The 17,369-nt window shown below is 50.4% G+C and overlaps 1 protein-coding gene and 1 non-coding gene across 3 annotated transcripts in view; one reads left to right on the forward strand and one right to left on the reverse strand.

Annotated features, from left to right (window-relative positions):
• GNA11 (G protein subunit alpha 11) overlaps positions 1-16,966 on the reverse strand; it is a 36,828-nt gene extending 19,862 nt beyond the window's left edge. The window contains exons 1-2 of one of the 2 annotated variants that reach the window (XM_029050953.2): positions 16,789-16,966; positions 3,858-4,042 (exon numbers count right to left, since the gene is read on the reverse strand). In XM_029050953.2, coding sequence (XP_028906786.1) covers positions 3,858-4,042; positions 16,789-16,924 — 321 coding nt within the window. In that variant the 5' untranslated portion in view covers positions 16,925-16,966. Of the gene's footprint in view, positions 1-3,857; positions 4,043-7,373; positions 7,393-16,788 lie in introns of those variants that run through there. The other variant, XM_029050954.2, reaches the window with a different exon arrangement.
• LOC114806656 lies at positions 6,597-6,734 on the forward strand. Its single transcript, XR_003754719.1, has one exon. It is a non-coding gene; the product is annotated as a small nucleolar RNA SNORA7 (small nucleolar RNA).
• Positions 16,967-17,369: the final 403 nt, after the last annotated feature.

Here is a 17,369-nt window from a genome sequence, read left to right on the forward strand (position 1 = left end):
TATTACTGTTAGGTACGGTACAACCTCTACCCTTACCAACTATGAAATGTGCAACCTCCTCACTTGCCTTCTCTCCCACACACCACATTTGCCTCTATGCAAATCTGTCCTGTTCCCCCAGAGACCTCTGATCTTTTGACCCCACCCGATTTTCTCAAGTCATCATACCTCGTTTTGTGTCCCGACCCAATCAACCTTCCTTCAGTGACCAAACTGATGTTCTTGACACCACCCTCTCTACTGAAATCAACTCACTCGACCTCATATCATTTACCCCCAGCCCTTGATTACCTCTACAATCTGTTCCCTTCACTCCTGTGCACATTCTGCAGAGTATTGCTGACGAAAATCTAGACAGCAAGCCAACCTCATCTACCTGTACCCTGTACCACTGAGAAGCAGCATGGCTTAGTGGAAAGAACACGGGTTTGGGAGTCAGAAGTCGTGGGTTCTCATCCCAGCTCCACCACTTGTCAGCTTGTGTGACTTTGGGCAAGTCACTTAACTTCTCTGTGCCTGTTACCTCATCTGTAAAATGGGGATTAAGACTGTGAGCCCCATGTGAGACAACCTGCTCACCTTATTTCTACACCAGCACATAGAACAGAGCTTGGCACACAGTAAGCGCTTAAATACCATAATTATTATTATTATTGCCTCAAGTCCATCCCTGCGTGCTTTAACTCTGCCTGGCAAAATTATTTTCTCCATCCTCATTGACTCCCATGCCCACTGCCCTCGCCAGTTGTTCAAAACGTTTAATTTCTTTCTCAAACTCCCACTCTACTGCCTCCCACATCTCTTGTCCCTAACGACCCAGCCACGTACTTTGAGAAAACAAACTGTCTGATGTGATCTCCCTAAAATTTCCACTTCTCTCCAGTCCCTCCTTCCTCCTGCCCCTTCAGCTCTCCCATCTTTCCCAGGGTATCACAAGAGATCTGCCTTCTCCAAAAGCGACCCCCTCCACCTGTGCCTTGGACCCTACCACTTCACACTTTATCAAAAGCACTCCTCCCTTTTTCCCTCCCTGACCACCATCTTCAACTGTTCACTCTCCAATGGCTTTCTCTCCTACTGCTTTCAAACATGCTCATGTCTCCCCATCCTAAAAACACCCCTCCCTTGACCCCATGGCTCCCTCCAGTTATTTCGTTTCCCTCCTACCATTCCTCTCCAAACTCCTTGGAAGAATTGTCTATATTAATGTCTCCTGTTCCTCTATTTGACCCTCTCCAACCTGGCTTCCACCCCCTTCACTCCACAGAAACTGCCCTCACAAAGGTCACAAATGAGCTCCTTCTTTCCAAATCCAACAGCTTCTAATACATCTTAATCCTCCTTGACCCCTCAGCAGCCTTCAGTCAACCACTCCCTTCTCCTGAAAACATGTTCCAATCTTGACTTTACTGACACTGTCCTCTCCTGGTTCTCTTCTCATCTCTCTGGCCACTCATTCTCAGTGTCTCTTGCAGACCCCTCCTCTGCCTCCCTAACTTGTGGGAGTCCTTCAAAGCTCAGTTCTGGTCCCCTTCTATTCTCCATCTACATCCACTCCCTTGGAGAACTCATTTGCTCCAATGACTTCAACTACCACCTCTTTGCAAATAATTCCTAAATCTACATCTCCAGCCCTGATCGCTCTCCTTCTCTGCAGTCTCATATTTCCTCCTGCCTTCAGGACATCTCTACTTGGATGTCCCACCGATAACTCAGACTTCACATGTCCAAAACAGAACTCCTTATCTTCCCACTCAAACCCTGTCCTCCCCAACTTTCCTGTCACTGTAAACAGGACCACCTTTCTTCCTGTCTCACAAGCCCATAAGCTTGGCAGTATCCTCAACTCATCTCTCTCATTCAACCCACCTATTCGATTTGTCACTAAATCCTGTCAGTTCAACCTTCACATCGCTAAAACCCACCCTTTCCTCTCCATCCAAACTGCTACCGTGTTAATCCAAGCACTTATCCTATGCCACTTTGATTACTGCATCAGCCTCTTCGCTGATCTCCCTGCCTTCAGTCTCTCCCCACTCCAGTCCAAACTTCACTCTGCTGCCTGGATCATTTTTCTATAAATGCTCAGTTCATGTTTCCCCATTCCTCAAGAACCTCTAGGGGTTGCCCATCTGCCTCCGCATCAAACAGAAACTCCTTACCCTTGGCTTTAGAACACTCAATCACCTTGCTCCCTCCTACGTTACCTCGCTGCTTTCCTACTACAACCCAGCCCACTCATTTCACTCCTCTAATGCCAACCTACTCACTGAACCTCGATCTCATCTCACCGGTGCCCTCTCGCCCACACCCTGCCTCTGACCTGGAACACCCTACCTCTCATATCTAAGAGACGGCTACTCTTCCCCGCTTCAAAGCTTTACTGAAGGGACATCTACTCCAAGAGACCTTCTCCAAATAGGCCATTCATTCATTCAATGGTACTTATTGAGCGCTTACTGTGTGCCAAGCACTGTACTAAATGCTGGGAAAGTACAATACAACAATAAAGAATGACATGCCACAGTTCCTCTTCTCCCACTCCCTCTGCATCACCCTTGCACTTGGGTTTGCACCCTATATTCACCCCTTCCTCAGCCCCACAGCATTTTTGTACATATCCATAAATTTATTTATATTAATGTGTGTCTCCCACTCTAGACTGTAAGCCTGTTGTGGACAGGGAACGTGTCAACCAACTCTGTTATACTGTACTCTCCCAAGTGCTTAGTACAGTGCTCTGCACATACAAAGCGCTCAATAAATACCACTGACAGGCTGAGACAACTAACTCCCTTAACACAGGCCATCTGCCCTCCCCCCACCCCAAGAGGCCCCTGCCACCATCTTCGGGGACGGTTCACCCGATCGAGATTGCCACCAACATTCAGGAGGTAAAAGGTGAGGTCTCCTGCTCCATCCCAGAACCGAGGGAGCCCAACTCTGCCGGGTGGCCACTAATTGTTCTTCTGGAACGTATCTCAGTCAACGATGGAGCAATTGCTCGTAAAAATATAACTGGGGGAGTGGAAGAAGGGAGGGAAGAGGGGGAAATAAGAGGAACCAGGTTACAGCTGGAAACGGTATCTGAAGTCGAGCTTGTTGGCGGATTTGAGCCCTAAAATGAATTGGATTAATTGAAACCATATTTGGTACAAAAATTCGCTCCTCCCGTGCCTGGCTCCAGCCCAAAGCAGATTTCTGTGGCGGAGTTGAAAGCCCTTGAAAAACGGAGATCAATACAAGGCAAGTCGTCCGGCCTTCAGCTCCGGCAATACGAGCGGGTGCTGCCACCAAGGGCGCAGAGGCCTCCGGAAGGGTGCCAGCATCCGTCTGCCCTCTGGGAAAATCCGGGCCTCCGAGAAGAGCAGCCCTGGCCTCGCCACACTTTCGGAGAGTTGGCTCGGCTCTGAGACGTCCGGGCAGTTTGCTTCTTCCAGAGGTTCCCGGCCCCCTCCAGGTTCAATCAATCCCCCGGAGAGGCCAGAGCAGCAGAAGAGTCTTCATGCAGCTCCTGGGCAGGCTAGAAGCAGCTTAAGAGTTGTCAGGCCCAACTGCCTTCCTCTAGCTGGCACTTCTGGGCCCGGGGCCACCTTGACAGAACTCCTACACCAGGCATCCATGACCTCAAGCTGATGGGTATGCCAAGTATACCGGGGGATTGGGGGGAGGTGGGGGGGGGCAAAGGGGGGTTATTCCAAACATACCTTAGGGTGGCCAACTGCCGGGAGACAGCTTGAGGGAAGAGGACAATTGGGAGGCCAAGGACCATGGACCACCGCAGCACTTCCCAAACCACCCGGGAGCGAGGGCCGCCCCAGCCCCTCAGCGGCATAGGACCGGCTGGTCCGGCTCACCTTGTTCTGTTCGTACTTGTAGAGGATCTTCAGGGTCTCCATGGCCCTGATCATGGACTGCATGGCAGTGAAGATGTTCTGGTATACCAACTTGGTGAAACCCCTCTTGTCCTCTTCGGAGTAGCCGGAGCCGTGGATTATCCTCATTTGTTTGATAAACGTGCTCTTGCCACTCTCTCCGGTGCCTGCAAGCCGGGGGGGGTCGGGGGGGGGGAGGAGAAACAAGACAAGAAAAAGGCGCTGTCACACATGCTGGGAAAAGAGATGACCGGAGGTGGATCATTGAGCTAGGTAAGCCACTGCTGACGATCTTCTCTCTGGGTGACCATCTCTCTCACTAGACTGGGAGCTCTTGGAGGGTGGCAAGCACATCTTGTACAAACGTCTCGTCCATCCCCCAGGTTGGCACAGTTCGCGGCCAAAAATGGGTGTGCACTCCATGCCGTCCTAGGCCCTCGGGAGCATCCGGTGAGAGGATGCTGATGACGCCGGCGAAGATGAGTCCTGAACAGACCCGCCACACCAGCCTTCCCCAGGAACAAGTGTCACTCCAAATGAACCACGTCCAATCTGACCAAGTTTGGCACCAACCCTGACGGGGCAGGGCTCTCCTACCCCAATCTCCACCAGAGTCAGGCAAGGCTGGGCGAATGGCACCAAAAGAGGAGAGTGAACTCTGGTCTTCAAATCAAGGTTTGAGGAACAGATGGTTCCCTGCTGCCCCCTTTACCCCTCAACCACCACCACCCTACCCAGAACAACTCCCTGAAGAGAGCCCTCAAGGGCTCAAACACTGGCCAGTTCTTGGCATCCTGACACCTAAAGCACTTCAGATACCAATTTCTCAGTATTTCATTCTCAGGTTCCCCTCTCCTGCTTCCCGCTCTGGGCCACAACCCTTAGCACCCACAGTAGGAGGTGAACAATGAAGAGCAGGAAAGACTCACACTCGGCCTCGTTCGCTGCTTTCCGTGGCTCCACAAAGAGACTTAAGAGAGAGGAGGGTGAAACCACCCGCTACATTACAGCTGGGGGTGTGGGGGAGAAACAGGATTTCAGTCCTCCATGTTTTCCAATAATCAGAATATTAAAAAAGTGGCTAGTCACCTCAAGCAGCAATGTCAAAATGGGATGGGAAAGAGAACTCAGTATCTGGTAACCTAAAAGGAAAGTTCTACAAATTTGCTACAGCATTTACACCCAGTGAATCACAGGAAGAGATAAGTAGATATACGTTAAAGACGAAGGTATCACTCGGGCCTCAGTTAAACCGGAAAGCTTTAGTTTTCTAATAGGAATGTACAAAGGGGAGAGGGAAGATTTAGGGGGAGAGGCAGGAGAGAAGACTTTTGACAACAAAGAATCCAGTGGTAAAATAATTAAAGGTAGAATAAAATGTACGGCAAGCAAAGGAGAAGCTGGTAGTAGTCTACTTCAAGTTCTCATACAGCACCTCATACACTGCTGGCAGTCAAATATTTAAACAGCAGTAACAGTCATCTGAAATAAACCCCCATAACTGGAAGGTAAGGGAAAGTGAAAGCATTTCTGATCAGCTTTCTAGGAATGCAGGAGGGGAGAGGGGGGCTGGAGAGATGGGAAAGGGGGAGAGAAGTCACAAACAGAGGGGACTTTACTACCCAGATAACTCCTGGGTTACCAATATTAACATTTATTAAGTTCTCATAATGTACAAAGCACAAGTTGGGTACTCAGGAACACTTCCGATCCACAAGTTCCTTGTATTTAAGATGGGGGAAATACAAAGAGAAGGGTATGCACGCACACACACACACACATACACACACACACACACACACAGCAAGAGATGACAGGCAGATGTCAGACTTTGCAAGTTGGGTCTATACCTTTTAATGGACAAGTCGAGAGGGAGAAGAGGGGAGAGAAAGCAGAGAGCAACAGACAAGGTGCAGAGAAAGGCAATCTAAAGGATTGGGAAGATGAGAAAAATACTCCAGATGGATAAAGACTGACAAGATAAGAGGAGCATTCTTCAACCAGGAAAGACGCAGGCAGAGAGGGGTTGTGGCTGTCCAAATCATGATGGGGGCAAGACTGGGGCAATCCAGAGCTGCCACTCACCAGACCCCATGGCCCTGGATTGAGGGGGTCATGGTTGAAGTTTGAGGATGGCAGGTTCTACATGAGAAATGGCAATTTGCTTCCATTAATTGGGCAGGTCAAAAAAACCAGTCAGGTCAAGAAGGATCTGGAGAATTGGGCAAGCGATCTAGAGCGGACTATTGGAGGGAAAGTAAAGAGACCTAAAGGGAAAAAGCTATGCAAATTTGAGAGTCCAGTCTATGACTATGGATGCATTGTCCAGGAGGGCAACTGTCACAGTATTTCTGTTGCCGTGGAGACAGCACCCTGGACCGGATGGACACTGCTGGTCTGACCCAGGAAGGGCGGCGCATAGGCGCTCCAAAGACATCGATAAATGACATGAATTAAATTAACAATATTGGTCTCTCACATAGGGTGTTAGGTCAGGGCCAATTCTTGGGAATCCCAGGGACTCCAGCTTTCCCACCACCCATCCTGAAGATAACGGCTCAGGAAATCCACGTGGCCCAACTGATGGGCAGGCTGGGAAGGTCTTCAAGGAGAGAGTTGGGATGTAGATGGGTACTCCAGAAAACACAGGTAGGGACAGCTATTTGAAATGTGAGCCTGGAAGAGCAGTAAGGAATTTAGGGGTCCCCAGCGTGGCCAGAGCCCCTCTCAGGGTCACACCTTGAGAGTTTCCAGTACTCTACCAGTCTCGACTACGGGAGGGAGAATCAAGCAGAGACTTGTCCATTCCATTCCTAGCTTGGGCAGTGGTTAGCAAGTGGAAGGCAATCTGCCACAAGTCAAATCTCACCTGTGCTGGGCAGCAGTGGCACGGGAGAGAGTGACAGTGGAGACTCAAGTTTACTGCGCAGAAGGAGGCAATGGTAAACCACTTCCGGATTTTTACCAAGAAAACTCTATGGATACGCTACCAGAACGATTGCTGATGGAGGTGGGGCGTTCTGGGAGAGATGTGTCCAAGGCATCGCTATGGGTCGGAGACAACTCGACAGCATAAGGCAAGACATGCGTGGCCAGAGACGTTCACTGACCACCATGCAACAGGAGCACCAGCCGAGTGAACTTTGTCATTGGAGCTGAATGACTTTGAAAGGCTCCAAAGGAAACCATTTCTCCCAACTGACTCAAAGGAAAAGCAGCAAGCCCTAAGTCCATTTTACAGAAGATGTTTCGAAACCCCAGGTGAAGGCATCACCACCAAGACCAGAGAGCGTAAAAAAAAAAAATTAATAGCAACAGCAACAACAACCACAACGATATCGGTAGGAAGACCTAATGGGACGGGCACATGGCTGAGTGCCAGGAGATCTGGGTTCTAGTTCCAGATCTGCACTGGCTTGCGGGGCGACCTGAGGCAAGTGACGTAACCTTCCTGTGCCTCACTTGCCTCATGTGTAAAATGGGGATAATAATACCTACCTTAAAAGGATGGTGTGGAGATAAAATGAGATCACTGATGTAAAAGCACTCTGAAAAAATAAAAGCGCGATATAAATTCAAGGTATTAGTAATGGTGGTGGTGGTTGGTAGTAAAGCATAAGAGCCCGGGGGAAAGTCTTCAGATCCATGATTGCAGAGTAACCTGAGAGAAAGATAATTTAAGTAGAGTAGATCATTTTTCTTCTTCAGAAGAAGGCTAAAGCCACCTGCTGGGACTTTCCAAGAAAGACTGCGTCTAAATCTCAGGGACGGGGCAGCAGCTGCACTGGGAGAGGAGAGAGCCGGGATCCAAAGGAGAACTCGTTGCCTTGGTGAGGGCTTACAGGGACCAGCAGCGGGAACTGTGGCTAGAGAGAGAAGTGGGAAAACACCAGGCAGGCCTTATGGAGTCCTGGCCATCGACTAGAAGCAGCTCAGTCTGGACAACGCAACATTAGCTGGGACCCTACAGAGGGAAAATGGCAAATCCTGGGGGGGGGGGGGAAGAAGCAGACGGCGGGGGAATCATGGCTAAGCAGTGAGGTGTCACGTCCTTGTTAACCACTGCGGGATCCAGAGTAGGTAATGGGCTGCTTGAAAAACTGGGACCTGCACAACGCACTGGAGACAGGCACTGATCGACTCACCAACATCAATTACCAATATTTTTGCATGGGTGTTTTAGATTGATGTTGTGGGAGGATAAATAATTATGGTATCTGTTAAGCGCTTAATATGTGTCAAACACTCTTCTAAGCGCTGATGTAAGCACCCCTCCCCACCAGCCCCAAAAGTGATCTGCCAAAAAACAAAAACAAAACAGAACCTACCTGCAAGGACATTACTCTTCAAGGCATAAAGAAGTCAACCTTCAGTAAGCTAGGAGGATGGGAAGGTGGAGTCGGGTGGGGGGGAAGGGGTGGGGGAATGGATACCTGGGTAATTAACAGCCCAAGTCCACAAGGAAAAAAAACCAGTAAGTAATCAGAGATTATTCCTTTTCTACTAAATTCCCCAGCGGGTTGATGGGGAGATCTTCTCACATTCCAGGTTAAATACTGTACTTGCCTGGCATTCCCTTCACAAGGTGGGGAAGGAGATGAAGGAAGAAAATCAGGAGATAAGTTCCTGCATCCAGACTCCCAGTCTGCAAAGAGTCTCTCCTGCAACAGCAGAACTGCTTGCACTCTCTCTCTCTCTTTGTCTCTGTCTCTCTCTAAAGCACACACTGCAACATCAAGTGAAGAAACTCAAACACAAGCCCAAAGGCTAAAAAAAAAAAAAAGTGAAGCTGGCAGCAGAGTCAGCCTTTACTCCATATTACAAAAACCAATAACTCCCAGCCCTGGGATCGTTCCTTCGGGTGCCTGATGCTCCCTGCCACCAGGTGCGTCTCCCCATCCATCACCATTAGGACATCGTCGAACGAGAGTCTGGGGCAGGCCGGTGCCAAGACGGCATAGTGTGCTTGGCATCAAACCAGCAGTTGGGGGATTTGAGTTCCAGTCCAGTCGCCACCCAAAACTACTCCCTGGGACAAATCACAACCTCTTTGTGCTTGTTTTTCCTCTAGAAAATTCCAGCCCCTACCTGGGCCATGAGAGTGATGCAAGGAGGTGGGAGAAAGTTGTTTTGTTTTTTTAAAAAAAAACAACAACCAACAAACAACAACAAAAACTTTGGGCTCCTTGAAAGAAAGAGGCAATTTTCCCAGACTCAGTTTCAAAGGCAACAGAGGCTCCTCTGGCTAGAAGGAACCTTGGGAAGTCAATTAGTCCATGCCCCCACTACAATTAAGCTATTTGGCCAGGTGCTATATTTAAAGATTTACAGAGGAGACATCATTGGGGTGTGGGGGGGGGGGGGTTGGAGGGGAAGAGGAGGAGAAAGGGATGGGGGGTGGAGAGGAGGAGAAAGGGATTGGGGGAAGTGGGGAGAGGAAAGGGGTGAAGGAAAGGAAGGGGGAGAGGGAGGGGCAACACAAGCAACCACCATTCGTTCAGTCATCCAGGCCAGTGTCTGACAATCTTCTCTGTCCAGTTTAAACCCCTCATGTTGTAGCATAACCCTATTTCCTCTGTATTATTCACCACAGTAATCGACTCCACAGAAATCTAACTCCACTTCCATCAGGAAGCCTTCCTTGATCAACTCAGATCCACCTATTGCCCTTCACTTTCCCACTGTACTCTACTGATCTGGTGTGCGCATTCCTCTTTAGTCACTTTTGATAATGATGATAACGGTATTTGTTAAGTGCTTACTATGACCCAAACGCTAGGGTAGGTGGAAGATAATTAGGTCAGACACAGTCCCTGTCTCTCATGGAACTCACAGTTGAAGGAGGGAAAACAGGCACGGAATCCCCATTTTACAGAGGAGGAAGCTGAGGCACAGAGAAGTTAAGAGAGTTGCCCAAGATCATACAGCAGGCCAGGGGAAGAACCAGGATCAGAACCCAGATCCTTGCTCTTTCCACTAGGCCACCACTGCTTCCATGTGATCTGCCAGGCTGCTAAACCTATTTTCATTAGTCCTCTCCATTTCCCCTTAGACATGAACTAAATACAGTGCTCTGCACACAATAAGCGCTCAATAAATGCAATTGACTGACTTTGCCTTGGGGGAACTTCCCCGCTAACCAAAATACCGTAAATCTCATGCTAGCAAATACCTTGCCGTTCTTCCCAACAGAACTCAAACGTTTAACAATGTTGGTGATGAGGAGGAGATCAAGTAGCTGGGGTGGAAAGAGCCAAATTTGGGTTTTGTTCAAAAGAAGGAAAGAGCACAGAACTTCAAGAGGAAGACTACCAAAGACAATGTTCACGCACCTCCGTTATTTAACCAAAACCAAGCTGGTTTTATAATAATAATGGCCTCTACTAAGCATTTTGCTAAGTGCCTTGCATTGTGCTAAGCAGAGAGGTTGATACAAGATAATCAAAGCAGACAATGGGGCTCACGATCCAAGAGGTTGGGAGAGGGGGTACCTCGTGGTCCCATTTGGCAAATAAAGAAACTGAGGCCCAGAGAGGCTTAAGTGACCTTGCCCCAGATCTCGGTAGGCCAGTGGCGGAGCTGGGATTGGAGTCCAAGTCTTTGGACCAGGAGGAATATAAAGACTGGACACCTGACAATCTTGTCCACCGAGAGAGAGAGAGAGAGAGAGAGAGAGAGAGAGAGAGAGTTAGATTGCTGGAAGAAGCCCAGGTTTGGAATGGCCTCTGCTGTATTATCCCGGCTCTGCCACTTGTCAGCCGTGTGACTGTGGGCAAGTCACTTCACTTCTCTGTGCCTCAGTTCCCTCATCTGGAAAATGGGGATTAAGACTGTGAGCCTCACGTGGGACAACCCGATTACCTTGTATCTACCCCAGCGCTTAGAACAGTGCTCTGCACATAGTAAGCGCTTAACAAATACCAACATTATTATTATTATTGGTTTGGTATCCGAGGCACGACAAATCACTACTACCCGATGATGTTGGCGGAGAAGATGAGATTCCGACTCACTACGTAAATATATTCCAAATGAATGGACTGCACACACAGGCCTGCTATTCGGCAGACGCGAGTCTGCCAGCTGACGTCCCGATCACCAATTGCTGTTATTTTACACTACTCAAGCTAATGGACCTATGGCTACCAAAAACAGACGAGAGGCAATGCGGATCCAACCATCTGTGAAGATGAGCCAAACGCTCTCCCCATCGATGTGCAGTGAGAGCACCCAGCCACCTTGCCGTTAAAAAACTGAAGAAAAGATAAATTGCAGCAGGCAAGAGTCCAGTGATAAGACTGATAAATTACAGGAAGACAGGCCGAAAACCTTCCGTGTCTTATAGGTGCAATGAAAGACAAGGGTAAAGACCGATGATAAAGATTTCACCTCATGAACTCTACAAATCTTATCTCGTTCACCAGTGGCAAAGTCTGCCCAAAGACTGCAGTTTCTGGTGTGCTTTCCTTCCTGTATGACCTAACGGGTCCAAAAGCTTAAGACTTAAGAGTTCTGCTTTAAAAAAAAAAATACAAATAAATTTAAAAAAAAAAATCTCCCTTCAATACTTCAGGAGAGGTTCTTGTAGTTTCAGGACAGCAATTTATAGTACAGGTCATCAGAATGCTCTCCATTATACCAGGCCCCAGGAAACAGGACGGGTAGAACCCAATTTACGGAAGGAGCGAGCCGGAATATGTCGGTGGAGATCAATATACTTAAAGCAAGCTATGACAGCATGTGTCATCCACGTCAAAACCAACTCCCCTCATAATGGGCTTGCACTTTGTGTGTCCTCACACGTGGGACTGTGCGTGTGTACACACACATACACAGAGAGTGCACATTAGGCTCAACTCCATAATTTGAGATTTTCTCCACTTCTGCAGTAAGGCGGAGTGCCTCCAGAGAATTTTGGCATCTTAGGGGAGAGGATGGCCCGTGGAAGGCAGTCAAACCACGAGGCCAGAAGCGGAAGGTGGAAAGAGAAGCGGTGTGGCATAGAGGAAAGAGCGCGGGTCTGGAAGTCAGAAGCCCTGGGTTCTAATCTCAACTCCACCACTTGTCTGTTGTGGGACCTCGGCCAAATCACTTCACTGGGCCTCAGTTCCCTCATTTGTAAAATGGAGATTGAGACTGTGAGCTCCATGTGGGACAGGGAGTGGGTCTAACTCGATCATCTTGTATTTACCCCAGCCCTTAATACAGTGCCTGGCACACGGTCAATTAGTAAGTGCTTAAATGCCATAAAAAAATAAAATCAGAGCAAGAAGAGAGACAGCAATAGGCGAAGAACACCCTAGGCAATCTCCTAGTTTGTCACTACGATAGCAAGGATGTTGGGTTATCAGAAACTCCCGGATGTGCAGAGGGAGTCTCCGACCCATCCACACTGAGCAGCAGAAAGCTATGGTGAGCGCCCGCCCGAGGGAGGAAGCGGAGTTCCATATGGTCGATGAACTTCCAGCTCTTCTGCCTCTTTCCTCAAACTCCTGAAGGCCTACTCTCTCATCAACCTCCCACCACCCTCAACAACGCCCATCGCTGCCCTCCACCCCTTCCCCATCATTTAATGAGACGCCCCAGGTAGTGTTTGCGAAGCCAGTGGGACAATGGCTAGGGGAAAATCGTATCAATTCCAGCTCGAGGGGTGGACTACACAGGGCCGTGGACTACTTTAGAAGGTCACCTTCTGTTCTGGAGATATTCATGAAGGAGAATGGTGCAGTGGATAGAGCACAGCCGGAGAGTCAGAAGGTCATGGGTTCTAATCCCGCCTCCACCGGTTGCCCGCTGTGCGACCTCGGGCAAGTCACTTCACTTCTCTGTGCCTCAGTTACCCAGAGGGATTGACACTGTGAGCCCCACGTGGGACAGGGACTGTGTCCCACCCCATTTGCTTGGCACATCGTAAGCACTTAACAAATACCATAATTTCCCTCTAGACTGTGATCCCGTTGTTGGGTAGGGATTGTCTCTAGCCGAATTGTACTTTCCAAGCGCTTAGTACAGTGCCCTGCACACAGTAAGCCCTCGAGAAATACGACTGAATGGAAGAAAACCCTGTGCATGTTCCCAAGCTTTGCCTTGGGTTAGTTAGTATGCATACATTATTATTAATGTATGTGCCAGGTACTATGTGCCAGGCACTGTACTAAGCGCTGGGTTGGAAACAAGCAAATCGGGTTGGACACAGTCCCTTGTCCCACGTGGGGCTCACAGTCTCAATCCACATTTTACAGATGAGGTAATTGAGGCATAGAGAAGTGAAGTTACTTGCCCAAGGTCACATAGCAGACAAGTGGCGGAGCTGGGATTAGAACCCATGACCTCCTGACTCTAAGGCCCGTGCTCCATCCACAACGTCATGCTACTTCTGGAATTTGCTAAGTGCTTACTATGCGGCTAAGCGCTTGGGGTAATTTCAAGTTAATCGGGTCGGACACAGTCCCCGTCCCCCGTGGGGCTCACTGTCTAAGGAGGGAGAACAAGTACTGAATCCCCATTTTACAGATGAGGAGTCAGAGGCACAGAGAAGCAACTTGCCCCGAGTCACACGACGCAGGCGTCTAAACTACTTTCACATCTGCAGCCAAACAGCCCAGCAGAAACACTTCCAAAAAAGCAGGTGAAACCCACCAAGATCAGGGTTTCTACACCTTAGCCCGAACTGATGGCAATTTCGATCAGCTCCCAACGTTCCAGTTTGTCGTCCTACCCGTCCAACCGCATATGAAACTGAAGGGGAAGGTACAAGCGGATTCCACTAGAGCACATCTCTCCAGCGGATTTTATTTAATGTCTTCTTTCGCCGCTCAGCGCTCCAAATTCCCAGCACTACCAACAGTGATTAAAATGAATATCCTCTTAGTGCTGCTGACAATCTTGGTCTCTTACAGAAAGCAGTTCTACCACACAAATCTGAAAGTGACTGCTTCTGTGGTTAAATATCTGGTGCAACAAACTTCCTCACGTTTTTACCACATGCACCAGAGTGCAGGCAAAAAAGCGCAAACTACGCCCTCCACCAACTTGAATCATTCTAGACGCTATACTTCAGGATGAGGTCGCCGGCCTCTGAGACTCGAACTGGTGACCCCAAGAGAATCAATATCCAGACGGCAGTCCTCGGGCTCACGGTAATACCCTCACTGATACTGTTGGAGAATATCGATTACCCCTGCAGATAGTTTCAGACCCTCCAGAACCCAATTACCTTTTTAGAGGGCAAGGCGGCGACAGTGAAGAACCGCAGGTCGTCAGGACACCTGCCTTTGGCTGAAGGTCGCCTATCCAGGGCCATATCCGCCACAGGAGTCTCAGCACCTCTGAAATGCTTTAATATTCCTCTGGAGGGAACCCGGATGGGGGGGAACCGAAGGCAAGGAGTATCTAACGAGTTCTCCGTGGCTCGCAGGACTCAAGCACGCTGACAAACTTTCGACAAAGCAACCACGAGAAGCGGAAGGCCCTCCGCCTTTTCCCCAAGCCTGCCAGTCACACTGTGGCCCCTCCAAAGCTCTTGAATGCACACACCCTGGTTGGAACTACACATACACACAGACCACTGATGTTGCATTGCATATGCTCTTCAACATCCTTCAGAGACCAGGGAAAACCTCTCAGGAAACTTTGGGGCGCACTAGAGAAACGACTGATTTTATCCATACATATTCCCGCACATGTGTGGATTTTCAAACTCAAAGAGTAACTCGTCCCCACCAGTAGTCGACATTTGCAGGAGCCTAGAAATACTAGCGGCTGAAACCAATTGGCACACTCAGAATTCCTTTTTTTAAAAAAAAAAAAAAAAAAAAAAGATCACACGGAGGGTTGCAGTCTCAAATCTGTGGAAGAGAGCCAAGGGGCGTCTCTACCAGCGAAAGTGGTATTCCAAGCTTGCTTTGGGTTTCATCAACCTGTTCCACCTCAGCCTGAAAGCTGTTTAGTAAAAAAGATTTCTCCTAATGCATTTTTCTATAACACCTCTAATTCAGGAGTCCAAAGTTAACACACACACACCACAGGAACTACTTTCATAACCACCAATATAGCCAGCCACCTGGAGGACAGAAAAGTAGCTGCTTTGTAATAGCCACTCTGGAAACACCACAACAGATCCAGAGAGGAAATGATGGGGAAAAAAGAAGAAAAAGAACGAAAGAAAGAAATCACATTTTAAGAAATGAGAGAAGGCTTCGGGCAGTAAGAAGACCATCAGGGGTCGACATTTGCACCCCATTTAAATGAGGGTCATTATATCCTTGGAGGGCTCATAAGCGCTTTAGCTCTCTGCAACCCAATGGCATTCTCGGGGAAATGGAAACGACGGCCCCTAATCCCCTGGAAAAGCATCGTTCCGTTTCAACTCGGAGATTTGCTTGTATCCACCCCAGCGCTCAGTACAGCGTCTGGCACATAGTAAGCGCTTAACAAATGCCACAGTTATTACTATTTACCCCTGCCACTTGGCACCACACTCCGGGGTGTCCTCCAAGGCTCTTCCATCCAACTACAGACCAGGCCTAATCCACTTCAGCCAGTCAAATCCGAAACACACAACAAGGCTGGAGGGAGATGGGCCGACCTGCATCCTTGAACCCCGCTTCCATTTTAAATCAGAAGGACAGCCCAGATACGCAACGTCAAGCATATACCTCGGTTTCCCCAACCGCCACCACCATTCTAATTTGGTGCCTAGCATCAATACCCTTCCGAGCCACTGCTTGGAAGCCTCCCACACTGCCGGGCTGTGAAGGCTACATCGACACCAGGAACCTAGGAGGTGGCAAAATCCCTATCATCCATTGGGTGGCTGCCCCTCCAGGTGAGATCGCTTCTCACCTGAGGGCATCGTACATGCTACAATTTAGGAGATTCCCCCAAACTCTTAGGTTTATGTCCGGGCTTAACGGTTGCTTCGTTGAGTTTATCTAAGCCTCCCACCCACTTAAAACTGGGGCTTTCCGTGCTCCTGCTGAAAGGGGGTGGGGTGGGAGAGGGGGACAGCCCGAAGACCTGGAGAAGGTGCTTCGTCCACTCTGATCTAGCACCAGGGACAGGGGAGGTGAACACACTGATCTGGCTGAAGATACCACCTTCGCCCAAGATGACCAACGAAAGCTTCCCAAATGAACGGCCAACAGAGGCCACACGCACCACTGGCTTTCTTTCGCTTTAACGCTAAATTTCCAACACAGCAGCACGCGAGTCCTGGACCTGAACAGATCGACACCCCCGGTGTCACCTTATAGTTTCCGGATGCCCCTCGTCTTTGCAAGCCCAAGGGTTCTGCGCCGGCCTCTAACACCCAAGCCATTGCCGTTTCCGGCGGCAGAATACCACCAGGGAACCTGGGCTCCATACTGAAGTGTTTGCAAGAGGCACAGACTGGCCCTGGAGAACAGATCAATAAACAGATCTCCCTCACGTTTTGCTGTCTGGCTAAAGTTCTCCAACAGCCCTTCCTTTTAATGACAGCGTCAACTGACAGTTGGCAACCTTGGTACCTGCAACAGGTGTAGCTTGAGGTGTTAGCCGCCCCTAGTCTCCCTCTGACAGGTGACATGAGGCCGGTCACTGAGGACTCTGGTTTGGGGGGGGGGGTAGAAGAGAGGGGCTCAGAGGGGAAGGGGGGGTCCTTCTTATGAACTCGGGTTGCGGCTAGGAACCCCCCTCGCCAAGAGGGGCTCTATTCCGAGGAGAAGGATGGGGACAAGGCGAGTCCTTCAGAGGCCGGGGATGGGGAAGGGGACCAGGCCTGCCTGAAGGTTTGGGGGGGGGGGGCAGTCCCTCCGGTCTGTGGCGAGGGGAGGGGGTCCAGGGAGAGGACGAATGGGGCCCTAGAGTGGGGGACCTGACCGGGGGAGGGTGGTGGGCGGGATAGGGGGTGGGGGGTCCGGGCTCCGCTCACCCAGTAAAAGCAGCTTCAGCTCCCGTCGGGCGTCCCGCTTGTCCCGGCGCAGTTGCTTCTCGATCTCGGCGTTGATCCGCTTGGATTCCTTCACCTCATCGCTCAGGCAACACGCCATCATGGACTCCAGAGTCATCCTCGCCTCCCGGCCCGCGCCGCCCCCGCCGGAGCCCCCCGCTCGCCGCCGCCTCCGACCCCCGCGGCCTGGCCGCCGCCCGCCGAGCCCGGCCCGGAGAGGAACCGCCGCCCCCCGGCCCGGCCTGCCCCGCCGCTGCCCTCCACCCCCAGGCCGGGGCCGCCTGCCGGAGCCGGAGCCGCCGCCGCGTCCGCCGGCCTCAGCCCCGGGTCTCCTCCTCTCCGCCCGGGCCGGCGCTCCCGGCCTCCCCAGCCCCCGGCCCTGTCCCCTCGGTGGTCGTCGTCGCCACCGCCGGGCCGGACTCGCCCCTCAACCTTAAACCGCCGCCGCCGAGAGCGAGCTACAGGGGCGGACAACCTAACCCTCCGGCTGTGAAAACAATCCCCCCCCGCCCACCCACTCCCTCCCAGACGGACAGGCCCAACGGCCAATGGGAAGGAGGCAG

Source organism: Ornithorhynchus anatinus, chromosome X1 (genome assembly GCF_004115215.2).
Source record: "Ornithorhynchus anatinus isolate Pmale09 chromosome X1, mOrnAna1.pri.v4, whole genome shotgun sequence".
In the NCBI taxonomy this organism is placed as follows: domain Eukaryota; kingdom Metazoa; phylum Chordata; class Mammalia; order Monotremata; family Ornithorhynchidae; genus Ornithorhynchus; species Ornithorhynchus anatinus.